The sequence below is a fragment of the Engystomops pustulosus genome, chromosome 2 (genome assembly GCF_040894005.1).
Source record: "Engystomops pustulosus chromosome 2, aEngPut4.maternal, whole genome shotgun sequence".
NCBI lineage: Eukaryota > Metazoa > Chordata > Amphibia > Anura > Leptodactylidae > Engystomops > Engystomops pustulosus.
The window spans coordinates 226,733,263-226,760,625 of NC_092412.1; the positions used below are offsets into that span (position 1 = coordinate 226,733,263).

The 27,363-nt window shown below is 42.5% G+C and overlaps 1 protein-coding gene and 1 long non-coding RNA gene across 5 annotated transcripts in view; one reads left to right on the forward strand and one right to left on the reverse strand.

Moving 5' to 3' along the window:
• The window catches only part of ABR (ABR activator of RhoGEF and GTPase), a 217,757-nt gene that overhangs the window by 72,092 nt on the left and 118,302 nt on the right, over window positions 1-27,363 (forward strand). For 3 of the 4 annotated variants that reach the window (XM_072138370.1, XM_072138371.1, XM_072138372.1), the window contains exon 2: window positions 1,923-2,107. In XM_072138370.1, coding sequence (XP_071994471.1) covers window positions 1,923-2,107 — 185 coding nt within the window. Of the gene's footprint in view, window positions 1-1,922; window positions 2,108-26,225; window positions 26,835-27,363 lie in introns of those variants that run through there. The other variant, XM_072138373.1, reaches the window with a different exon arrangement.
• LOC140119395 (uncharacterized) lies at window positions 8,950-15,124 on the reverse strand. Its single transcript, XR_011853366.1, has 3 exons — window positions 14,202-15,124; window positions 9,396-9,470; window positions 8,950-9,224 (listed from the first exon to the last, which is right to left on the reverse strand). It is a non-coding gene; the product is annotated as an uncharacterized lncRNA (long non-coding RNA).

The window sequence follows — 27,363 nt, forward strand, 5'->3', positions numbered from 1 at the left end:
TGGATTGCAGGGGATTAAAAAAAATAGACGCTCCAAAAAATATAATTTTCATAGTTCTTCATTCATTTGCATGAGGAATAACAGAGGAACAGGACCACAGAGGTTATTCCTCATAGACATGTATGAAGAAGTTGGAAACTTTGTGTAAATAATATTCATAGCGGGTTTTTTTTTAAAAATAAAAATTCTGTTGTCAATTTCCTCTGTTATTCCTCCTGGAAGTGTACAAATAACGAATTGTCTTGACAAACAGTTATGTCCCTCCATACATTACCCAGTGTGCTGTTATCTGGTAACACCCTATTGTCAGTTTATTCACACATTTCTAGGAGGAATAATGGAGGAGCACAGTAATATAGTTTGAATCTGAATATTATTACTTGAAGAATTTTTTGGGAGGCGACAGGTCATCTTTAAAGATAACTACATAGTGTATATAGGAAGATGAATCGTCTTGATGGAGTGTTGGGATAATTTCCGTATTGGTCCCGGAAGAAATCCATCCAAATTGTTGTCACTGGTACAATATATGCCAGTGAAATTAATATTGTTATATGTTGATTTTGTGTCAAGCAGTGATGGTATAAGAAGCCTTCTTAAAGGGTTTGTCTAGGAATTTAAAAAAAATTAATCTGCACCACACCTGTTGCGGCTTTCCAGCTTTTATCTATTCTTTCTTTTTTTTAAAAAAAAAAGCTGCAGTACCGCACACAGCCCAAAGTCCGGTGCAGCGCTGTTTTTTCAAAGTTGTGCTTTTACTTCTCCTGAGATCCCCTTAAATGTGAAGAGTCATAATAAATAATTGTGTAGATTTAATGCAGGTTGTCATGGGTTGCACCACACTTTGGCGTTTTGTACCATTCATCCGCCATTTACCTGCCTTTTCTTTTCACTTCATCTCTTTCCCTGTTTTGTTTCGTGTCCGTTCTCTTCCACTCCGTAAAAACCCACTCCTCTCCCCAGTCACCGATTAGGACTTTGTAAAAGTGTCTGCACATTTGCTAAAAAAAAAAATACTGCATTGAAGGTTGCCATGGCGACGCCCGTTCCAGGGGCTTAAGGCCTATGATTTAGAGTTAAATCTTAAACATATAGAACAAAAAAAAAAAACAGCGCTCGGGGGGAGAGAGAGAAAAAACACATACAACAAAACAATTGGCAGAGAAGTGCGCGCTGCACTCCACGGTAAATTTTTTAAATTTTATTACATGAACCTTTTTCTAAATTGTATTTGTACAATAAACTGGAGCTTTAAAATGGAAACAGTGAGCCCCCACACCCCCCTTCTGTCTCTGTGACTCAGAGAAGGAGGCAACGAGCAGGGCCCGGAATAGCTCAGATGCTGTCATCTGTGGACAGCCGCTGATTTTCCAGTTTTCACAAGCTCACAGGCTTCCCCTAATCCTCCAGTCGTAGTGCGTTTCGGAGGTGGTCAATTGACCTCTGTATTTGCCACGTTAAACACGGGACCGGCTGCTTCTCTCGCCTTCTGATGCTTCTCCTGCGCTTTCCTCTGCTCTCCTCACATCATCTCCTCTCGGCAGATATTATTGCAAATTTTTTCTCCGTTTATTTAAATTCACAGTTTTTCCGCTTTGCATTCACGTAACTCGTTTTTCCAGCTTGTATAAATTTCATTTTTTTGCTGCTCTCCCTCAACACCTGCTCATTTACATTTATAAACTTGTTTGCCCTCTCTCTCTTTTTTATTGTGTTCTCGTTTCCTTCTTCCCTCTCGAGTCGTCTACATTTTTTTCCAGCCTGTTAATTTTTTTTTTTTTTACAATCTCCTCGTGCTTCATTTTCACTTCTCCTCTCAAGAAGCTCAGATGCCAGTATGACCCCCAGGCACAAGCCGTACGCCTCTTCGCTGGCCGCCCTTATTGAAGGCACTCAACGGCCTTTCTTGTTCCTCGTCACAGATTTCAACTACGGGACCGACGGCTACGACGCTGAAGGGAATGAAGAGCAGAAGAGCTCTCGTGAGGGGTCAGAAACGATGCCCTACATCGATGAATCTCCCACCATGTCCCCACAGCTCAGTGCCAGGAGCCAAGACAGTGTGGATGGAGTCTCACCCACTCCCACAGAGGGATTGCTTCCTGAGGTAAGAGATTTTTATAATATTTATATGGTCATGTTATAATGATCTAGTTGGCTAAATTAAAATGTCACTTTTGCCCGAATTAGAATTAGTAGGTTTACTTCTGTAGTCCGAAGTAGAATCTCTCAGGTGTTAGTACAGTCTGTCTTTTTATTGGAATTAACCACGTACAGCAGTATACTAAATTATACTTTACTTGCTTGTCGAGAAGTAGAATTTCTAGGTTATTGCTACGTTTACTTTGGAACCTGTTGTACTTGGCTGTTCTGGTGATATGCATTTACATACTTTTCCCTGTAAAACCTCCTACATCAGTTCTCCAGGGTCTCAGTTAACTCAGACTCATGTTTTACCTAAGGACCCTTACCTGAAAGACCCCTTACACCACAAGAAGTACCAGTACCTTGGAGGAGAGTTTACATACATGTCTTTTCCAAGAAAAAATTACTCAACACCAAGAACCACCATTACTTAGGAAGAGACCTAACTCCCAGTCAGCATTGCCTTCCACCAGCTGGATCTCCACAAGAGGAACCAAAACCTTGGAGGAGAGCTTGTATGCATTGCCTGTAAGACCCCTTCCACCAGCTGGATCTCCACAAGAGGAACCAAAACCTTGGAGGAAAAATTGTATGCAGTGCCTGTAAGACCCCTTCCACCAACTGGATCTTTTCATACAGAACCAGCACATTGGAAGAGAGCTTATATGCATCCCTATAAGACCCCTTCCACCAGCTGGATCTCCTCATAAAGAACCAGCACCTTGGAGCAGAGCTTGTATGCATTTGCATGTAAGACCCCTTTCACCAGCTAGACTTTCTCAAGGAGACCCCTCATCCGTTATTACATTGTAGGATGAAAAAAAAAATTGGATTTCCATTAGAGGAACCAGAACCCTTCAGTTCGAGCTACCCTTCATTCCTTTACAGAGCACTTACTACGCAGCTGATATATATACCATTTTTTTCACCTCTGTTCCATTTTTTTTTTTTTTTTTTTAAATCTTGTATTGAAAAAAATTTTAGGCAAAGATTTTAGATAAGTCTGCTAGGGGAACGTGACTGTGGCTAAAGTGGGATATTTGTTATGCTGCCTATTCTTTTGGTTTTTCTATCTCGTTGCCTGGATATTATGTATGTCAGAAATTACTCAGATGTGCTGTGTGTGGGGGAGTGATATTCCGTGTGCTGTAAGTGCCATTATATTAAGGCATTTTGAAACGAGCTGTCTATGGTTAATTATGACCTGAATTACTCCCCATTGCCAGGTTTTATGTATAAAGAAGGCGAGAGACATGTGGTGGGCTTATAGGGGTCCTTGCTATTCCACCACAAACCTAGTTGCTTGGGTACCATACCTAGATATTGGGTTTGCTTTTAACAGCAATCCTTAGTTTGCAGATCAATTTTAAACTTGAGGCATACAAAAAGGATAAATCCTGTGTAATATTGGTAGAAGGATCAAAATCACATTGGTCTCAGTTTTAGGATTTCACCACCAACTAGGAAGCCACATTTGTGGTTTATAAACATTGTGTCACATTATTACAAAGCTTGCCCCAAAATTATCAAGATCACTGTGGTCACACAAGGGAATCCTACTTATGCTACTCTTATATAAATATGTGAACCCTTCCCACTTTTGATCAAATTATTTGCAGCAATGGCAAGTTTTGTGGGTGAATAAAACTTGTGACTTGTATCTTGGGACATCATTGTCGTCACCATCCAGCCAGCTGTACATGACACATTGGTGTTTTTAGCTGGTTGAAGGGATGAATTATGGAGCTGTGACTGTTACAGTATACTATACATGTATACGTATGGTAGGAGATAGCTTGTATATGAAGAGAATGGGTGTCCTTTGTGGCCCAGTTTTAATAGATGTGTTGTAGTTTGGGTGCACAGCAGTTTACTTTTGGACTTATATGGCGATTTTATAGGGATGTTGATAAGAGATGATTTTATAGAGTGGAATGGCAACATACCTCTGTGACATAGGTGGTTGTAGTTCATGGTCATTGCACCTTACCGACAATGGATGGGTAACTCAGTTGTTTTCAGAATCTCTGCTGAATATCGGTATATAGTCCTTTGCATAGCATGCTTCCTAATATTCAATTTACATACGGACTTTGCTAGATACAAGGAAACTAAATTCTCTAAAGGTAAAGCCATACATTGTCCATGTGCATATGTGTCAGGAGTCAAGCAAGCAGTCCTTAACAGATTATCCTTTTCGGAGGGTCAACATCATTTATACAGAATGGGCAGGAATTAAAAGAATGCCTTTTTAGACAAAATTATACATCAATCTGTTCTGCCTCTCCTGATCTATAACAAGCTGCCTTGAGGTAGAACACTTTGTACAATCGAGCTCCTTCTGCTCTATAATATACTACCTGTAGATAGGACACTATAACTAATCTCCTCCTGCTCTATAAAACCCAGCCTGCTGACCAAGTACAGTCTGCTCAAGTCTGTCTGTATTTAGTGTCTTATCTGCAGGCAAGATGTTATACAGCAATCTGCTCAGTTATCTTTGCTCTATAACCTATGTATAATTGGCTCATCTTCTCCTGCCGTCAGGACACTACTCAGCTGCTTCTCTATAACAAACTCCCTGCAAATACAACACTATGTACACTAAGCAGAGATCATATTCCTCTATAGCAGGTTCCCTGCAAATAGGACACTATCACTGTGCTCAGCTCCTCCTGCTCTATAACATGCTACCTGCAGATAAGACAGTATGTACTATGTCCAGGAAATAAATAAAATAAATCTACTATAAATCCATGCTAGCCTGTACCAGCTGAGTGTAAGTCAGTAGGAGACTATTATGACATGTGCTGGGGACAAGTCACCTGTAAAGATAAAACCTTTCCCAGCAAATGGTGTAATATGAATTTATCATAATATCGGATATTTAATAATGTTAACTGATTGCCTTAAGGCATGTAGACATAAGTAAGATTGTTATATAGTCGTGGCATAAGCCTTTGGCGGCGTGCCAGGGGCATCGGTCTATTTTCCGATGCCTTCTCGGGGTGGTCGCGATCATAAATGCGGGTATACAGCATTAACAGCGAACAACAGCCGATGACATCAACCTGAAAATTATGTAAATAATCTGTGGTTAGATTTTCGGTTGAAGGGGATTATGACATTGTTAATGATAGGTTTTACTTAATTACAGCTCTTCAACATTGTATTACCATAAGAATAGTCACACGGCGTATTTACCCAGGTGAAGATATGTCAGCACCCCGCGCCTAATGGAACATTTGTTTCCTTCATATTGCTATTAATTTAATTAGAAAGAGTCATATCCAGTTGTGTGTTATTGTACTCGCTATGTGTCACCTCTGTCCTTGTAATGTAACTATAAATCCTGAGGATTTTGTGCTGAATTTTCAGGTGTAAGGTGCCTTATTATTGGGTGATGCCAGTTATGGGCACCTGGTACAATAAACCTCACCAATTTCGTAGTTGTTAGGGAGAGTAGAGAAAACTTCATCTATTACAGTTTCCTCCTCACAAAACTTCACTAAGTGGTAGGTACTGTAGGTTGGAGATGAGTAGTTTGTCTAAGAAACTCGCCCACTTCTTATCTGTGAAGTGATAGATAATTATTAGGTTATGACTGGTTAGTTACATGAAGTGGAATGGGATTCGATGCCAAAATGTCAAAGCCTTGGTGGCAGAACAGCTTTGCTGCCTCTTGGGCTGTGTTCACATTAGGTTTTTTGTCTACAAGTGATGGCCAGTGATGGATGCCATATAGGCTCATCCATATCTCATAGGCTATCTACAGTATGTTAAATACATAAAAACATTGAACCTCATGAAGTTTCTGAGGTAAACTGTTCTATTTGCCCATGGGAACCAATCGGAGCTCAGCTTTCATTTTATAAACTGCTGTGAGAAAAAAAAAAAAAGCCGAGCTCTGATTGGTTGCCATGAGCAACTAGAACTGATGTGCTCTAAAAGACTTATGATAAATCTCCCCCATTATATCTAGAATTTAACTGGATACCTTTTTTATGCCTGTCTTCTAAAAAAAAATATTTGTTTTGCAGTATACTAACGAAAGTACAGTAGAAAGAGCCCACATATCACAATTTTTTTTACATCAGACTATATAGGGAAATCCCAAAGATTGGTTCAACATTTGGAGCATTTCATGCATGGCAAAAATGTGACACAATCTTATTTGAAATGCTCTCCCGGTGTCCCGCGTTTGCAGGGATACGGAAGCTGCGCTGAGTTCAACTTCTGGGGGGCCATGCCTACCCGTCCCCATATCTCAGCGACTGATATAGCACAGGGAATAGGGACAGGTTGGTGTGGCCGGCCACCATTGCAAGCCGGAAGCTGAACACGGTGCACCTTCCGTGCCCCTCTATACAGATGGGGGCACGGCGAGACGGCGTCCCAGGACACTGGGAGCGACAGAGGAGCTGAGTACAGCTTTATTTTATTTTTTTTTAATCACTCCCCAGCCCGTCTGTGGGCAGGGGGCTGTCTATATACTGTGGGGCTGGCTGTCTATATACTGTGGGGCTGGCTGGCATCCATATACTCTGGGGCAGGCTGGCATCCATATACTCTGGGGCAGGCTGGCATCCATATACTCTGGGGCAGGCTGGCATCCATATACTCTGGGGCAGGCTGGCATCCATATACTCTGGGGCAGGCTGGCATCCATATACTCTGGGGCAGGCTGGCATCCATATACTCTGGGGCAGGCTGGCATCCATATACTCTGGGGCAGGCTGGCATCCATATACTCTGGGGCAGGCTGGCATCCATATACTCTGGGGCAGGCTGGCATTCATATACTCTGGGGCAGGCTGGCATTCATATACTCTGGGGCAGGCTGGCATCCATATACTCTGGGGCAGGCTGGCATCCATATACTCTGGGGCAGGCTGGCATCCATATACTCTGGGGCAGGCTGGCTATATATACTTGGGGGGCTATACTGTATACTGTAGGGTAGGCTGGCTATATACTCTGGGGCCGGCTGGCATCCATATGGTCTGGGGCCGGCTGGCATCCATATGGTCTGGGGCCGGCTGGCATCCATATGGTCTGGGGCCGGCTGGCATCCATATGGTCTGGGGCCGGCTGGCATCCATATGGTCTGGGGCCGGCTGGCATCCATATGGTCTGGGGCCGGCTGGCATCCATATGGTCTGGGGCCGGCTGGCATCCATATGGTCTGGGGCCGGCTGGCATCCATATGGTCTGGGGCCGGCTGGCATCCATATGGTCTGGGGCCGGCTGGCATCCATATGGTCTGGGGCCGGCTGGCATCCATATGGTCTGGGGCCGGCTGGCATCCATATGGTCTGGGGCCGGCTGGCATCCATATGGTCTGGGGCCGGCTGGCATCCATATGGTCTGGGGCCGGCTGGCATCCATATGGTCTGGGGCCGGCTGGCATCCATATGGTCTGGGGCCGGCTGGCATCCATATGGTCTGGGGCCGGCTGGCATCCATATGGTCTGGGGCCGGCTGGCATCCATATGGTCTGGGGCCGGCTGGCATCCATATGGTCTGGGGCCGGCTGGCATCCATATGGTCTGGGGCCGGCTGGCATCCATATGGTCTGGGGCCGGCTGGCATCCATATGGTCTGGGGCCGGCTGGCATCCATATGGTCTGGGGCCGGCTGGCATCCATATGGTCTGGGGCCGGCTGGCATCCATATGGTCTGGGGCCGGCTGGCATCCATATGGTCTGGGGCCGGCTGGCATCCATATGGTCTGGGGCCGGCTGGCATCCATATGGTCTGGGGCCGGCTGGCATCCATATGGTCTGGGGCCGGCTGGCATCCATATGGTCTGGGGCCGGCTGGCATCCATATGGTCTGGGGCCGGCTGGCATCCATATGGTCTGGGGCCGGCTGGCATCCATATGGTCTGGGGCCGGCTGGCATCCATATGGTCTGGGGCCGGCTGGCATCCATATGGTCTGGGGCTATATACCTGGGAGGAAGCTGGGACCAATGTATTTCCCACCCTAGGCTTAAACTGAAGTCAATAGGTTTTCCTGTCATTTTGTGGTAAAATTAGGTAAATCATCTTAAATTAGGGTTGGCTTATACTCAAGTATATACTGTAATTACATTTATCTCCTTGTAAAAAAAGCTAGTTTTCACTAAACCATTTTACTACCGGAAATATATACAGTATATATGTATATACGGTATATATAGTTTATTTATTTAATATGTTTACTCATGTGTTATGATTCAGAAACGCATGGTAAAAAAAAGTTTATATAACATGACCACTATGAATGGTTAAACCCCTTACGAAAAGTTTCAAAATTGCAGTCACAATAGAAAGACGTCTGAAACCAAAAACAAAGCTGATTTGGAGAACATTGTATAATTAAATATGCACGAGCCGTACGCAGATTGTTGGTGGCGCGTGGCAACAAGAAAGCTGATCCGCCAGATGTTTTTCCCCTCTGTGTACAAGCAGTGGAAAATAATGGCGATGATGAGCGGGATAACAATGTCAGTGGAGCAAGTCCAAATGTAACACTGTGGTTGACAGAAGTCTTGGTGTGAAAACTATTAGACAAAATTAATTTTAACAAGGCACCTGGACCACATGGCGGACATCCAAGAGTCCTAGGAGAAGCCGGCGCTGTTGGTCTTGCACCATCTTTCATGTTCTTGTTTTTTCACAAGTTAATTCTAAGCACAAAGGCTTAATGTTCACCCTGTGTACCTGCACTTTGCTCCCACTAAAGCAACAGGTGAGGAAAGGTACCAAAGAGGAAACCACCTCAGTCTCTGCCATGTGCCTAACTTAACTGTGCACCGCTACAAAAAACAGACATGGCTTAAAGGAAACCGGTCACCAGGGATCTAATTTTCACTAAAGACAGGTTGAAGCTGCATTACAGCTGCATTGCTAAGATGTTTTTCTGCCTTTCCTAAGTATTTGCATTACAATATAATTGTGTGTTTTGACTTACCTTGCACCCTGACAGAGTCCCATGTTTGGAGGCATTAAAAAAAAAAACTGTCTTGTCTGTGCTGCTCACTCCTCAGCTCTCACCCCCCACCTTTGTGCTCCTGTACATCTCCTCCCTTCCCCACTGATGTCAGGAAATACAAAAAAGAACAAAGAGATGTGTATATGGGACAAACAAAAACTTTATTAAATTATGCAACATTTTAAAACATTTTAAAAAACTATACAAAGCTAAGCATTACAAATCCTATTCTCCGGGCATAATATACAAATGTAAATATATTATGCTACTTACCTCATGTGGACATTGTTGTTCTGGAGCCAAGTCCAAAATAACTTAGTGGTGGAGCAGAAAGTGCATCAGTGCAAACTAAAAATAGAACAAACATAGTGAAATAAATATTCCATTTTGAAATAAATATTCTATTTTATTACGGTCATGAAACAAGTCAGAATAGCCCATTCGAAAGGAGTGGAACCCCACGCGTTCCGCCTGTAAAACAGGCTTCCACAGGGGATACCCGTGTCTAGTACACTAATGCTTTTATAGCCGAAAAGCAGCTCACCACAGCTCTGTGCTTGTGTGATTCGGAGTGCGTTCACATTAGACGGTAACACATGCATTTTCAAACACATCAGAACAGTTGAGAAGAGGAGATCCGCATGATTACATAGCTGTTAGCATTGAGTTTACAAAACGCTTGTGTTAATAGTGTTAACATTTAATTAGGCATGCATTTGTTATGTTGACCTCTATGTAATCAGGCAAATCTCCTTTTCTCAGCTGTTCTGATGCTTTACTGCCACATGTAAACGCACTCTCAAGGAGCAGGAGGGAGGAGTTGTACAGGAGTACAAAGGTGGAGGATGTAATGGGCTTCTGCAACCTGTCTCTAGTGAAAATGAGGTCCCTGGAGACAGGTTCCTTTAAAGATATTTTAGCAAAAAAAGCTAACGTTTTGTAAAATTATTTTTGCATTTTAATAAAGTCAGTATATACAGCAGTTGGCGTAACAGAGATTTTAATTGTTGTAGATATATACAATTTAAGAATTTTGAAAGCCATTGTTTTCTTGGGAACAGCAGACCTTCTCCACCTCTGCTTAAAGGAAATCTATCATGATAAACCAGGCACACTTTCTTATAGATCCAGGCATTGTGACTGTGGTAATCCATACATCCATGGCCTCCTTCCTCATAGCATCATTTTTAAAAGTTTTTTAATGACCCAGAAGTACTCTGGGGGAGGGGGGAGTTACCACAGCTCCTCTGTGCTTTAGCTTCTCAGGCTGTTACACTGTGCAGGACAATTTCAGCGCACAGTACGAGGGGCCACATGCTCCTGCACAGTGGAGCTACAGCATGGAAGAGAACCATATTACCATAATGTTAGCAGAAGATATTAGAAGGAAGGAGGCCGTGGATAACAAATATCAGAAGTTTACCAAAGTCACGGTGCCTGGATCTATCAGTAAGTGTCCCTGGTTTATCATAATGAGTTTAAGAAAAGGAAATTTATGTCTATGGTACAGGGCCTAGGGGAGGGATCCATGACCAACACAAATCTAATTCTGATGGATCCCAGTGATATTGCTGGTTTGTTTGGCTACTTTGTGGCACAGGTATATGTAGATGAGCAGATGTCTTTCTTTCATCATCAGGTCCATTATTATAGTAGTGATGGACAATGACCCACGTACACGTAATGCTTATGCATACCTCCCAACCTTTGGCAGGGGCGTAAATTACGGCATACTATTTCGGTTTCCATTTTGCTGTAAATAAAAAAAATGAAAGCTCAGAGATGATACAGGTAGCCGACGGCACCCTGCTTCACCATGGTACCACATAAGGGAGGGTTTGGAAGTTATGTACTGTAGGTTATAAATATTCATCTTCCTTATTCTTCCCACCTCTATGTACAACCCTGGCTCTTCCTTTTATCTCCATACGTTACATGGTGGCAGCACTATGGAGCCTGGTTTCTAGCCCTGCAGACTATGAGCTTGTGTTAGAATTGGCTTTAGTTCAGGCTGCACTGGGACTAGACATCGATTCAGAGAGCTGCAGGACTCTGCATAATGGAGAGCAATAGCTGGATCCAGGCTTTCACCCCATTATCGGGGACCCTACATAAATATAATCCTGTATTCACAAGCCCAGCTTGTCTCCTCCGCCACACGTGATGCATACATTAGTGCATCATTCAAGCCTCTGCACCTGGCTGATCATCTGCACAGCATCTTGCTGGCTACGTGATTGTGCTTCTCCTCTTCTCTCTTCCTTATATAGAAATTAAAACCACGGAGAACAAATTGTTAGGGAAAAATGTATCGGAGCTAGGTTTCCAATGTAACATAGGCTTTCAGACAGTATATCCTTATGCACAAAGTCTAATCTTTGTGATGAAAACCTTGGTGAAGCAGAACTGTTCCACCTTCGACTGTCTTCAGGTGACATGTACTTATTTTACTGTACGGGTACTTATTTAGTATTTTGGCACCATAAGGAATTTATGCAATAAAGGAATCACTGATTAGTTCCATTATACATAGATATAGCTCCCCGATGCTGAGCGACAGGGGCGTACCACCAATGACCCCATGACTCAACACAGAGACCACTATAGAGAAGATGATCTGGGACCCCAGGTATCACAATGTCTAATATTCATTGGGGGATTCAAAGCTCCAACATGTAATAGCAAACCTTACAGTTTAGGACTTCCTCTGTGTAAACGAGTGCTGCTTGTGGGCCGAAAATGACAGATCTGTGGTCTGTTTTGCTGTCCGTCTGTTTCTGAGCCTTATGTCCAAAAAACGGTCCATGTGTCATCCATCATGTTTTTGAGCATCTACACAAAAATGGAATTCTGGCAAATCATGTCACTAGCCTTAACCGCTTGAAGGGTCACATTATTGTGCTAAAAATACGGCCTGCACCTGGATTACACTTGCGTGGCATCTGTTTTACATTCCCACATACGCACACGGACTAAAACATTGGTGTACGTGTAGCCTTACTGATAGGAGCGCCGTATTTTCTGTGACCAGCAACATGGTGCCCTTTCAGGGAATATGTTGTTGTGTTACTCAAAATGGTATAAGAAAAATAAGTTCCATTAGTAATTGACATAACATGAGGTCCTTGAGGCACAAATGTCATTGTTTGTTTTCTTTGAAAGGTTATCTTCAGATTGTTCGACATGGGATTTGCTTCTCCCCCAGGACAATCTGTTCTTGTATGTGTCATGTACTGGTGTCTTGGGTAATCCTCAGTTGACATTTTTGGAATTTGAAGCATGTCTCTAGCGAAAAACTTCCTGCTGCCTTATGTCAGGTTTTTTCCCATCAAAGTTCAGCAGCTCAGAAACAAAGTGCATAAAGCATTAACAAAATTTGACATTGTCCGCCATGTCTTAAAAACAATGGAGCCACGGGCCGGTCACCAATCTCTGTCTGTGGCGGTCATTCCCACATTATACTTCTCCCTCTCAGTGCGGCCAATGCTGCTGTGATCACAGGACTCGCTGATGACTCCATTGTAGTCTAGATATCAAGTTCCCTCTTCAGAGTTTGTGAGACATTTAAGATTTTTTACCTCGTGTTTCCTTATGTTAACATTTCTGTATCCTAAAACGCTACAGTGCATCCTAAGTAATACTCTTGGCATTTAGAACATGTGCTACAATTCGCACAGTATCACCGGTGTATAGGAACAGTCTACATAAAGCCACTTTTCAAATATTTTGGGGTCACATCCAAGATTAATATCTAATCATTCTTCTGTGTTCTGTGTGTGTATTACATATCCTTATTAGATAAAAAAGAAGTCTAGCATGATTTCAGATGATTTGATGAAATATTCTACAATAAGCATTAGTTACATTTATTGAGATTTAGTGAAAACTATAGTAAGATTTCCGAAACATGGTCTAAGAAAACTCCATGTCTTGTAGCGCCATCTAGTGGACAACATGTAATATGGAAGCAGCTGTACTTGAAATATACGGTATACCGTCAGGTTTTTTTGTTATAGTTCAGGGAAGTGTTCATTGTGTCTTGATGTGTTTTGGAGACTTAATTATATATTTGCTACATTCCTGAACAGTTGATCGATAAAAGGATTCCCGCATATTGCATGTTTTCTTAGATACATAGTAGTAATTTAGTGGGGGGTTTTTTCATTTATTTTTAAAAATTTTCATGGTGTAGCAGCATATTTACAGGCTTTTAATGACACTAGTAACCTTGAGGTGAAGTTCCTCTTATGTTCTTTGGGTCATGGCTACTCTATAAAGATGAGGGTCATCGAGGTCTCTGTATAGATGATGCGCTGTGCAATGTGGATAGGGAATCATTACAGAATATAAGAACCGTGAAGACCGAGTATATGACCTAGTCTTTCCTATTTGATGTAATGTCACCAGTCGTTGACTGTTAAGAAGCTACAATCCATAAGGTGGCGCTAAATTCACAGTTTCCATTTTTCTACTCCATTGCATATCCTTCAGTAGAATTCTTAGCGGAGTATGCAAGGCTTCTCATGGTCTTCACTGCCTGTATATAGTCTACACAAGACATGAATATTGTCTCTGAGCGTCCTTACTGCTGTAACATTGCCATATCCAGAGGCAGATTTGTTAATTCTGAGTTGCAAGCAATACTGTATAGCTTCACTCAAACTGGCAGAGAGGGGTATTGGATTGTGGGAGGAAACAGGAGGACCCGGACCTGTCATCCCCAGGACATTAGTGTGGCTCTAAATAATTACTTGGGTTGCTTTATGAGTAAATCTGACTTTGGCACATATGACATTGATATCTAAAGTTTTTGGAATAAATTAGGACTTTAGTAGCTCTAAAATCTTATAGGTATTTGATTAGACATTCCCTTTAGTTGTGATCTTTTAGAACGGCTCTTGTCATATTGAGACTGCTATGACAAGCCATCGATCGCACTTGGTCTTGGCACCTCCATGGAAATGAATAAGCAGATGCCTTGTGACCATCAGAACAGGAGCCCATTAGACATAACATTTCTGGTTTTGATCCTAGATAGATAAAGGGGGTTGGGGTAGGAAATAAAGAGTGCCTACTTACTTTGCTGTGGCTGATGTTTCCCACATAGCTCCGATCCTTCCTTTCTACGGGTGGGTTGGATTATAGTATCCCCTTCAGCCAACCACAGGAAGTAACTTCCATTTTTAATGGACTTTACTTCCATTGGTGTCCTTAGTTCAAAGAGGCTAATGACTTGCTGAAGCCTCACCCTGAAACTCCCCGCTCAAAATCCTTTTAGGGGTTGGCTACTTATAGGAAAATTTAATCGACTAAGTAAAATTAAACACCAGCGACAATTAGTTAGAAGAGGGAGCGATGCTGATCTTCTTCATCTTACAGCTTGACAGCAAAGATCCACCCTATAAAACTCGATCAACTGTTCCGGCCTGATTGACACCTGCCAATCACAATTGCTCCTCTAGATGTCTGCGCAGAGACCTGGTATATTACAGAAGCGGCGCAACCCACTTCACTTTCCAAGAAGATAAGTTTACTCACAGACCATAGCAAGCTAAATTAAAAATGGGAGAGAAGAAAAGGAGAGAAAAATGCGGCAAGCAACCATCCAGTTGTCTATGGCATGCCCCTCCAAGCGACTCCAACCACTGCCAAAAGCCGGGACACAGGACTTCACAGTAAGTCCCGAACCGGACTGCCTGTGGTCTCGTGACCTGCGACTCCCACAAGTGAAGGGGAAATTTCATCAGGGCATGTAGGATCAAATGTGTGACCCTATACGGGTCTTATACTTTCACTTCTATTGGGAACTCTAAGTGGTCAACCCTTTGAAGTCCTGGAGCAACATGAGAAATGTAAGCCGAAAGGGGATAAGCATAGGTTCTTTTTATTTTTCCACCCTGGCCACTGTAGAAATAATTTATATAACCCAATTCCTGTGCAACACCAGAACCAAATTTTTATTTCACTACATAAAAAAAAGAAATAAAAGGAGAAAATCTCAAAGTATAATGGGGGGAGATTTATCATTAGTCTCTTAGAGCAGCCAATGACAACCAATCGGAGCTCTGCTTTCATTTTCCCACAGCTGTTTATAAAATTAAATCTGAGCTCTGATTGGTTTCCATGGGCAACTAGAACAGTTTTACCTCAGAAACTTCATGATAAATCTCCCCCAATGTGTGTTGATGGTGATTCTGGCCAATTGATGGTCTACACCTACATGTCTTATCGGACAACTGAGAACAGGCCGCACACTGGTTAATCTATAAATATGGTAAACTGGTTTGTTCTTGTCGGCACTTTCTGAGTGCGGATTGTGCCAGAAGTCTGCTTTGGCAGATGACAACTGTGTCTTGTTGCTATGACTCCTCCGTAGTGATGATAAAGGAGCGGAGCTCGTGCCATGATTACATTACAAAGGCAATCAGCGTGCAAGTCCCATTATCATATTGTCACCATAGCAACAGCAACACGTTGCCCACATTTCTATAGCCAGGCTATTTTTGTGTTTGTGTTTTTTCACGTTAATGCGCTTGGTTGGGTGGTGTCAGATAGTAAAGTACACAGCAGAGGGAAGAGGAGACTAGTAAGGTGGAAGTATATACAGTTCCAACATTCAAGTCACGAGGGTGGATATAAAGAGGATGCCCATCCTATTATAGGGTCACCACGTGTGCTTTCTGGGCATTTTGTCCTCCACAGAGATGTCATTGCTTTGATTCCACTCATATCACCCAAATTATAAATCTGTACAGTATTACTAAGCCCCCCCCCCCCCCCCACACCTTTAAAATTATTTATTTTTGGTTAAGAAGTAAGTTAATTAAATAAAAATATGGGGGATAGTAAGGAAGATACCACTACCATATACTTTCTAATAAAGCTTGTAGAGAGTGATGGGCTTTCGATATGTACATATGCAACATCCCCCACCTGGGCCTAGCCTTTTCTTGGGGCCTGGAGGCAGTCGGGCCCAGAATACCGGAGTGGCTGGTGGTTGTGGCCTAGGCACGCTGATGTCATGGTGCTTGGTATTGGGACCGGAGGGCTGTCCTACAGCAGGTGGTGTGTGCAAGAAAGATGGAGGTTGATGTACTGGTTCTCCCTGGGGCAACGCCATAGCGTCTGTAGTATATGTCCTTGGGTAATGGATGGGGTGCCCGTGGTGGTGATACAGCCGTATCCAGGGAACAGACGGAGGCAACGTTGTGCAAAATAATTCACAGATCTTTATTGGATCAACTGCAGGCAATGGGCCAAACGATTACGGAATAGTTGGCGGATTACTGGAGGAATTCCGGATTACTGGAGTGGCCATGGAGAGTGTCCTCAGGGATAGGTTCACCAGCCTGGAAGTAGATACAGGCTAGGAGGTAGCTGTGTCCAGACGTGGTTGCTTCAGCTTGTCCCGGGATCAGCTGTGTGGCTGTCGGACAACCCGATGGATTCGGGCAGGATTTAAAATTCAAATTGTGTCGCAAAACACACACTTTCAAGCATCGGGAAGAAGGTGAACTACGTCGGACCTCAGCGGGGAAGCGACAGATGCAGGAAATCGGGCGCATGAGCTACGTGAATCGCGCCGGACTTCATCTTCGTCGAACCGTCCGGATCGGGGATCGCAACAGGTCCGGCTAGGTAAGTTTGCCCAACTGTCTCCTTCTCTGTGCGTGTTCTGGAAGATGTGCTCTCTAGGAGACCTGGGGCCTAAGAGCTGCTCATATGGTGAGAGCATGTGCTCAGTAGCGTGGCTCAGGCCTAGGAGACCTAGCCCCTTCCTGTCCTGGGGTTCTATAACCTGGTCAGGTGGTGGCTCACTCTCCAATCACACTCCAGTTCACATAAAGGAATACAATTGGCTAACAATTCCATACCTCCCAACATTTGTGAAAAGGAAAGAGGGACAAAATGGCGGCACGCGTAGCCGATCCCCCTAAGCCACACCCCCAATCACTCCCTGGCCACGCCCTACATTTTAGCCATATAATTTTGTGCTATGATCACATTTTGCAACTATTTAATCTTCTTTTACTCACTACGTCACTTTTGGCTGTCGAACAATACCTGAAGGGAGACCTAGTGTGATTTAGAGGATGAGATTTATACTGTACACTCACTGGCCACTATATTAGGTACACCATGCTAGTAACGGGTTGGACCCCCTTTTGTCTTCAGAACTGCCTCAATTCTTCGTGGCATAGATACAACAGGGTGCTGGAAGCATTCCTCAGAGATTTTGGTCCATATTGACATGATGGCATCACACAGTTGCCGCAGATTTGTCGGCTGCACATCCATGATGCGAATCTCCCGTTCCACCACATCCCAAAGATGCTCTATTGGATTGAGATCTGGTGACTGTGGAGGCCATTTGAGTACAGTGACCTCATTGTCATGTTCAAGAAACCAGTCTGAGATGATTCCAGCTTTATGACATGGCCCATTATCCTGCTGAAAGTAGCCATCAGATGTTACAGGGTACATTGTTTTGAGTCACTGTTGCCTTTCTATCAGCTCGAACCAGTCTGCCCATTCTCTTCTGACCTCTGGCATCAACAAGGCATTTCCGCCCACAGAACTGCCGCTCACTGGATGTTTTTTCTTTTTCGGACCATTCTCTGTAAACCCTAGAGATGGTTGTGCGTGAAAATCCCAGTAGATCAGCAGTTTCTGAAATACTCAGACCAGCCCTTCTGGCACCAACAACCATGCCACGTTCAAAGGCACTCAAATCACCTTTCTTCCCCATACTGATGCTCGGTTTGAACTGCAGGAGATTGTCTTGACCATGTCTACATGCCTAAATGCACTGAGTTGCCACCATGTGATTGGCTGATTAGAAATTAAGTGTTAACAAGCAGTTGGACCTAATAAAGTGGCCGGTGAGTGTAGATTACAATTCTGACAATTGCTTCATATTTCAATCTTTTTGGAGCAGTTTCTAATCTACAGCTCAGATGTAGAGGATTTCCATGGCATAAACATTGCATGTTTTAGGATTGCTTCCCGTAGCTACTAATGTTTTTACACACTGAATTCAGACCTAACAGATTTCAGGGACAATAGGGTCTTCTAAAACCACTGTTACTGGTCTTTTTTTTTTTTTTTTTGTCAAAGACCAACATTAAAAGCCACATGCAGATTCACATCTAAACCCAATGGGATTCTTTTCCCCTCCTATGTTTGGACTATGTCTTACCACCTACGGGATGTAGATGCATGAAGCTGAAATAAAAAAATCTATGCCATTAGCCTGAAATCTGCCTCAGAGTCCCTCGGTCACTGCCGCTCCCGTGTTCTCTTCCATAATTACTTATTTTTCAAATGTCATCCAATAATTAGTCCTAACGATCTTCTCCTGGAAATACTGACCACAGAACCGGAGCACAGAGGAAAATACTCTTTATTTACTGGTACATTACATTTCTGCTGGACTTGTTGACTTGTATGGACATAATCAATTTATTTCTCTCAAAGACATGTACACAACCTGTGGTGAGTTCGGCTCACGCGCCAATGACAGTAGAAAAGACTGACCAAACATGGACAGGAATAGGACCTCCTCTGAGCTTTGTGGCTTGGAAATTCGGCTCATACATGGGACCTGGAAATGACGGCCATTTATATGAGCCCATAGAAGTACATGGGGAATTGTTGTCCCCAAACCATGTTTGTGTGCATGAAGCCTACTTTCCATTCGTGATATGTCCTCACAAATATTGGTCCTATACTGTGGGGCTGGGCCATGTTGGGCTAGTTTGCATGGGCTTTTCTGTACTGAGCTTATGGAAGTGAGTAACATGCTACATATTCTCTGTGAAACCCCACATTAATTCCCTGCATTTTTGATTGAACAAGCCAATACTATGTCATATCCATCCGCCAAGTACAATAGAGGGGGAGATTTATCAGAAGTCTCTGAGAGTATCGCTGGTCTACCAGCTCATGGCAACCAATCACAGCTCAGCTTTTATTTTCTCAGACATTTTTAAAACAAAAGCTGCGCTCTTATTGGTTGTCATGAGCAACTAGACCAGTTTTGCTCTCCGACACTACTGATAAATCTTGCCCTCTTTGTCTATAGTACTTGGTGGAGGGATTTGACACTAGTCTTTGCTCAATCAAAAATGCAGCAAATTAATATGGGGGTTCTCTGACCCTAGTCACATTCAAGATACTACATATTATCTGTGAAGTTTTATGTTACTTTCAGACACTTTGGAAATTTTTAATGTAGCTTCAATAAAGCCAAAGTGATATCCAATAACCGGCCAATGCGTTTCAAACAGAAATATAAAAAAAAATTGGGGAGGTTTAGCAGAAGTGTCTGAGGTAAAATAGTTCTTTTTTCCCATGGAAACCAATCAGAGCTCAGCTTTCATTTTATAAACCGCTGTGGGAAAATGAAAGCTGAGCTCTGATTGGTTGCCAGGGCCAACTAGAATAGTTTTCTGATAAATCTCCCCATTGTCTTAAAGAGAACCCGTCATGCAAAATAACCCCCTAAACTAAATATATTTTCATAAGCTGCCATTAGAGAGCATTGCCTCTATCCCTTCATTGTCCCTCTACATGCCTGTAAACCTAAGCAATGAGGTCCTAAAGCTGTATGCAAATGACCTGTGAAATGTCCAATGAAGCATTAGCATATTCAAGCTGTCCACTCTATTCATGAGTGGGAGGTACAGCCACACCCCCAGTGCTTGACTGACAGCCTGTATAATGATGTGAGGCTGTATAATGATGTGCTTCCTGGTGCTGGCGCCCCCTGCAGCCTGTGTGTGCATGTGTGTGTGTTTAGGAGAGATACAGCAGCTCCAGGCAGCCATGTTACAGCAGAACATGTCAGATTCATGTGTAGCTGATGTCTGTGTCTCTCACCTGGTATATTAGGAGGATGCAGCATGTCAGCAGATGCAGCACACACACCAGCAATGCCTTACTATACATTACACACAGACATGAGCAGGGGGAGGAGAGGGGAGGGGGAACAGGGGTGACATCACGGCCTCTGACCATGTGACCAGCCTCATTTACATGATAAAGAATAGATGATTTTATAATGAATAATGTATGAAATAACTAGATAAAGGCTGGGATGGGATCCTTGTGAGCTGCTCTAACAGGTAGTGGTGACAGGACTAGTGACACAGACCTGATGACAGGTGTCCTTTAATCATCATGGCTGGTCATGTGACTAGTTTGCATAATCAGCTGTTATGGCGCCACTATAGGAGACCAGTCATATTATTTACAGACGTGAATAACACTTAATATTTTGATACTGATAAAGGCCCATGAATGATAAATACTGGTATATACAGATGTAGCAACACATGTAGTAAAATCTAAATAAAAGGTAGATATGGCAACCAAAATTGTAGAAATATGATTTGGCTTAGAAGTTAAATAATACAGGCGGTAGGTTTGTAGTTACAAACAGCCCTCTGGGTGTTGGTAATTTACTGTATTTTAGCCTTAGGCTACAATAATTAGCTATAACAGTTATCACAGGTGTCTGTAATGAAGCTTTAGTGTTAATCCTGGTTCTTATGACAATCCAGCATTTTTAAAATACAATTGTCACAGAGACAAAATTTTGACTGGGGTTACAATTATGAAGTATACAGTTCCGACTTACATACAAACTCAACCTACAGAACAAACCTGCAGAACCTAACCTGTACGTAACCCGAGGGACTGCCTGTAATATAGTTGTCCCTTTCTTCTGTTTTTATGCTCAGTATATGATACATAGACAAGGCTTCTAGTGCTAAATATAACAAGGGACCAAAGTGTCAAATAATATCCAGTAGTAGCCAAATATCTAATTATTTTTGTCTGTTTTGTGGGGTTTTCTAATTGTAAACATATGTGTGAGAACAGTAGGCTGTGAATATTTAGGCAGTATATTACATTACCACCCCAGCATTGTGCACACATTGCTTCTCATACCCGGTACACATTACCCAGCAGTCTCCTGCCCCATCTCTTATCATGCGCTGCTCAGCACCTCCTTCTCCCACAATTTGGCGGACAATGGCCTAAAGCATTGTAGAAAAATCAATAGTACTAGGTCATAACCATTCAGCATCTATAAATAGCGGCCAGCTCATGGATTCTAATCTTATTATGCACAGCAGTGTTTCCATATATACCGCCATACAACAATAAATTACCGGAGTGGCTATAGTAACGCCATAGAGATGTTGTTGTAAATATGCTATGCCGTGCATATGTCCAAGCTTCCATTAAGAGTGAAATGTTCTGTAATAAGGATCCCATGTCCTACCAGCCAAGGTTACAGGGTATTGTAATAGCTTTACGAGCTGGACAAAAACATCAGTTTTCCAAAACAATCTGAATGTAATGGTCTATTTACAATAGCCAAAGTCTCAGGAGATAACTATTTTCTCCATCTACCATTAAAGTTCTATACCAAATTTGCAGGTTATGCCCTATCCACAGCATAGGGGATAACAAGCTGATCAGTGAAGGTCCGACTGCTGGGATTCTCACCAATAGCAAGAACGGACTATCAGCAATTTGGAGAACTTGGGTTGCATTACCTGACACACTCCATTCAATAGTATGGGAGTTCTGGAGATAGCGTAGCGTAGCAGTTTTTGACACTCCCATACTATTAAATGGAGCAACAGCTTGTCCTTCCATTCCACCCATGGGACCTCCATTCTTCAGATCACTGAGGATCCTGTTCTTATGATCGTCAGGAGTGGTCAGACCCGAACTAATTGTTATCTAGTATCTTGTTATCTTGTTTGTTTACCCCCTACGCCAGTGATGGCGAACCTTTTAGAGACCGAGTGCCCAAACTACAATCAAGACCCACTTATTTAGCGCAAAAGTGCCAACACAGAAATTTAATTTGTGATTTATACTCCCTTCTCTGTCACAGCTCCCTGAGGACACCAATAGAGCAGCAAATAGAAGAAAATAGAAGAAATTTGGATGATCATTGTAGCTTCCCTCCAGGGTCCCATAAAGAGGAGGAATTGTCAGCGTCTGATCAGGAGCTACAATGATAATCCAGATCTGTCCATCTTCCCACTCCTCCAGTAGTCCCAGGTAGCACTGTTACTTTATAATAGCTTTATGCTGAGCAAGTCCTGGGCTGTCTAGGACTGCAGGAAGATACCTGGAGTCATCTCTGGTGATGGCCTGGGTGCCCACAGGAAGGGCTCTGAGTGCCACCTCTGGCACCAGTGCCATAGGTTCGCCACCACTGCCCTACGCTATTAAGAAGGGATAACTTACTAAGTTGGTAAACCCATTTAAAGTGCCAATACACCGTTATTAGCTATAGCTATCTCTCAACCAAGCGGACAGTTCTGCCTCCTGAGCGCTCATACTCACAAATCCTCAGCTCCACTGAGTGTACATGTGCTCAGAGAGCGAAAGAGAGAGAGAGAGAGTAGAGTAAGCCACTTACAGGCACCTCTTGGGGGGTGCCCATCCTCCCTGAAACTAAAGAATCTGGAAAAATTGCAATATAACAGCCTCGTCCTTGATTCTGCTAACACCAAAACACATTGGATGGTCAAATTATCCCAGCAGACTTATGATCAAATTGATATGTGATCCGAGTGAGAATTGGATGACCAACATAAACTTATGGTTTCTAGTTATAGGTAATTTGGCTTTCCGTTATTTTAGATCAGAGCTTCTGAACTATACAATAACTATTTTGGACATGACGTTACATTAAAATTGATTAAAATATATATTTTAGGTGTTTCCGGATTCCTGTATAACGCAACTGCAACCAATCTACAAATGGGGTTTTCACATGGTGTAAGAGAGGATTTTGTGTTTCGCTGGTGGAGCTTGTTTGGAGACAGCTTTATAATATTTCATTATAAGGCAATCTCATAACACAGACTGACATCTGGCTTGGCATGTGTCGGGTACTAAGGCTTCATGCACGTGACCATTATGGAAGCAATGATCTGGCCGCAAAATTGGCGGCCATATCTCAGCCCCCATAGAGGTGTATGGCATCCGGTCATGGTGCGGTGAGCACTCGCTAGGCAGCCCCTTGGCTTTCTACGGAGAGGGCTGCTCACCCCTCCGCTCTCCTGCATCTGGCCATGTCCTCGCCCTTGTGTGGCCTTAAATGAGGCCTTAAAGGGATCCTGTCGGAGGCCTTTTTGATCCTTGATCATGTACTCCTCCGGCTTGATTGAAGAAATATTCAAGCAGAAGCTAGACAAGTATATATATTTATTTGTGGCCCCCAACAAAGTTAGAATACAGCTATTTAGGACATGAAGCCGTCAGCCCTTAAGGACCTTTTAGTGGTTTTGTGACCCCCTAATATTTGGACAGGATACGTTTAAGTCACACATTCGAAAGATCTTGTCAAATCCTAACTGCACTGGCAGCACTCTGAAGCACCGGTGTGTGAGATCTTCTCACTGTACTCAAGCACGGCTCTTCCACGGTCTGAGACTACATTCACATGACTTATATTCCCTCTGTTGTAAGGATAGGTCAGGATTCTACTGTATACGTAAACAGAGAAATACTTCCTCCAGTTCGAGGGGTGAACATATAGGTCAGGATCCTACTGTATATGCATACAGAGAAATACCTCCTCCAGTTCGAGGGGTGAACATATGCAGCAGCCAGTGATTTGCTGATGTCCATGGTGTCTTTCAAGTGCCTGTTAGTGTGTAAACATCTACAGCGTATGATCAGCAGAGGACAGGTATGGATGCCATACAGTTGCATCCGTTCTCGATAGGCTATTATGACCTGCTGTGCTTTCCAGTTGGAACAGGATGATATAGTGCAGCCTACTGTGCTTTTTCATCCTTGATTTCCTGTTGGATACAATGTATACTAAGCAGATTGAGGCCAAAAGTGTATATCTATGGTCTCATTTATTGTGTATGCTAAGAGTCGGTTATATTCAATGGCTGTGTCTGTGTAAAACTAATAATGACACATTCAATGAATCTATTTCTAGCTCAGGTTTGTATAGGCTGACTTTGTGGCACAACACATTAGCTCTGTTGGGCTTTTCTTTACTAGGTGTGAAGAGCATTTAGTATGCTCATTGAGTTTCAATTTTACTGTACCATTGTTCCTCTGTGGGCAGCAGAGGACCAAAAAACTTTCAAGATTTTGATACTTTTTTAAAATTATTATTATAGACCTCCAGCAACATATATTTGATACTGTTAATGTATGCGGAACACAGGTTAAAATTTGATAGTTATTAACAATGGAGTTTGACCCAACTCTGCAACAAATCAAGATGTGGTACACAAATAGTACAAATCCCTGCAGCATGGCCTGAAATGGTACCTGAATATCTGCACTTATGTATTGTATAATGTAAGTTGTTCCAGACGTCTGATATACAAACAGCATAGAATGTCTGTGACAAATGGCAAAGCCTGAACACACACCCAGATTCTACAGAAATGGCGATGAGAAAGATGAAAAATTTAAATTGCACCCACAACATATATGTTAGCTGGTTTTGGGGGTTTTGGCTTGCAAAAATATACCATATAAATATATAGACATATGATTTTGTCTTCTGAATAGAGAGATGGTGGGAAATAAGTAAAATGTATTCAAAATTCAGCCCTGTTCGTATACATATACACTAAACTGACTCCTTGGATAGATGCGGTGCTTTTTCTGTGAGTTTCTTTGTTTTCTCCTATTTTACTTTTAAAAACATTTCAGATGTATCTATATAAAAAAAAATTATATATTAACTCTTCAGGAACACATCCTTTTTTATTTTGTGCGTTTCAATTTTTTACTTCCCGCACTCAGTCATAACTTTTCCATTTTTTGATTTAAAAAGCTGCATACGGACTTGATATCAGGGTAACAAATTGCATCTCCGAATGGCTCCATTTAATATTCCATGCAGTGTGCTGGAAAGTTGGATAAAAATTCTGTATTGAAATTGAAACGCAGTCACGGCATATTCTTACAAGGGGGGGGGGGGTATTTGTCTTCCACTGTGCAGTCCACATACCCTGACTGACACCTTTATTCTTTGGGTCAGTACATCACAGAGATATGACATTTATTTTTTGTAAGGTCTTAATGCCCAAAAAAAAAAATTGACCAAAAATGTTTTCAAATTCTGAGACCCATTACTGTTTAATACTTTTGTATACAGAGCTCGTTGAGTTGTCTTTTTTTTTTTTTGCAATAGATGACCTTTTCATTGATACAATTTTGAGACACATTTGGCTACTTTTTATTAGGATATAATACTATCACTTTTTATAAATTTTATTGGTGGCAAATGCGCAGAAAATAAGAAATTTCGGCTAAGGGATGAATATTTACATTTTTAGAAACAATCTTTTTTCTGTTTGTTTTTTTTGGGTTCCCCATGGTTTTTGAACACTAGTTGTTCCACTTGCTTATTCAATGTACTGAACCAAACCATTAATGTTTATTGTGTGTATACTGCTCTTATACTTTGTAGATTTGTTAGGAGTTCAATCATGAGGCCCCAAGTATTCAGACTTTCATTGTCTTGTTATCTTGTCATACTTACCCATTCTACAATGAGAATTTAGTATGTCCCACAAAGGTGAATTATTACACAGACACACACACACGCACATCACTCATTGCAGCCCAAATTCATGCAATAGCAGCAATTCAGCAGAAATAATACCCATGTGAATGCATTTTAAATGCATGTTTTCAGGGTCATGTTAGGAATCTCTTGTCTTATAGCCCCCTTGCCACTTTATTTTGTTCCTTATTAAATTAGGAATGACATCATATAATGATATAAGGAAATGTTTTCTGTGGTTCCTTAATATATGTAAAGTGATCGCCTACGGTGTTTAGCTTATTTCCTCGTTTTGCAGGAATGTGTGGTACAGACTTTAGTTTGTTCTTATCACTATATGTGAATTCTTTGATTTTATCTGGTCCCATCTTGGACCTTGTTGCCTTTGCGCACAGTTCAGGAGAAGAAAAAGACAATTTTTTTCCCTTCTTGCCGGTTTGTGGTAAGTCAGGGGTTACTGCAAGCCTGGTGAAGAAACAGCAGCAGAAGCCGCCCCGCCTGTGAAGGCCTGCCCAACAAGACAGCATTTCCTGTATGCCGAGACGCCAGTTCAAACACAGCAGGGAAAGTTCAATGAGCAAGACAGCAGATATCTCCAGAAGAGCCTGGACTGTGTGCAAGGGGCAGCGTGGATGAGGCTCCACTGCCGGGGAGGGTTAACTCAAGGAGTATAAAAAAGAAGGAAGAGTGTTTGAGGAAGTGGCAAAATTTTCCCCGGCTCCCCCTCCTTTCATCTTGCTGAGTGGTAGAAGGGAAATTTCAACAGCAGTGGGAGACCAGAAGAACAGACCTAAGATGATGGAGACTAGGTCTACTTAGCTTGTACAGACTCCATGGTTATTTGATGGTGGGATTCCCTCTGTGGTCCTCACAGGTTTAGCAATCGTTGAAGAAGATGTGCAGCTGACAAGCATGACATGTACCTGCTTGTCTCATTGGCTTGGAGAATTTGGAGATAGAACTTTATGGAGGCCAATCCACCAGCTCCGGTATTGCGAATGGAGGACGAAGAAGAGGCACTACGGTTCCTTGACCGTGTTCTTGAGGATGAAGATGTTTTTTACCTTGAAGATGCGGATTGCCAGACACCTACCAGTCCTGATGGTCAGACTACTTTCCCCGAAACCCCCAAGGTATGTTATAGACATCTGAACTTGAAATAAGCGATTATTACCCTAGGCTGGGTGAAGAACCATGCCATATGTAAGACTTGTTTTGTTCATAACATTCTGCATACCCTTTTATGGTTCTTGTTTTTGATGGCATCGGCCTTTTTGAATTCAAGATGCTATTTTTATTTTGCGTAGGTTGAAAGTGCAGCTCCTGCTTTATTCGGACTGACTTATTTTAGGAGCGTGGCATCAGATGGGTCCCATGGTGTAAATTTTACTTTGTGTTGCGTTTTGTATTGGTAGTATGAATAGTTTTTATTCCTTTTGATTATCTAGAAGGTGATGAAATATCAAATGTTATGAAGTGATCATGTTCTGCACCTGTTCTCTACTTCTATTTAGTGTCCTAAAGGTGATTTACCTAGACTTTGCATCACCAGACACCTTGGGTAATAGAAGTAGTCACACCTTCTTGGAGTGGATATGAGCCATGGCCAGGTGAGGAGGAGGAGGAAAATATTAGCCTTCTGGAACCCAGCCTCGCTGTGAC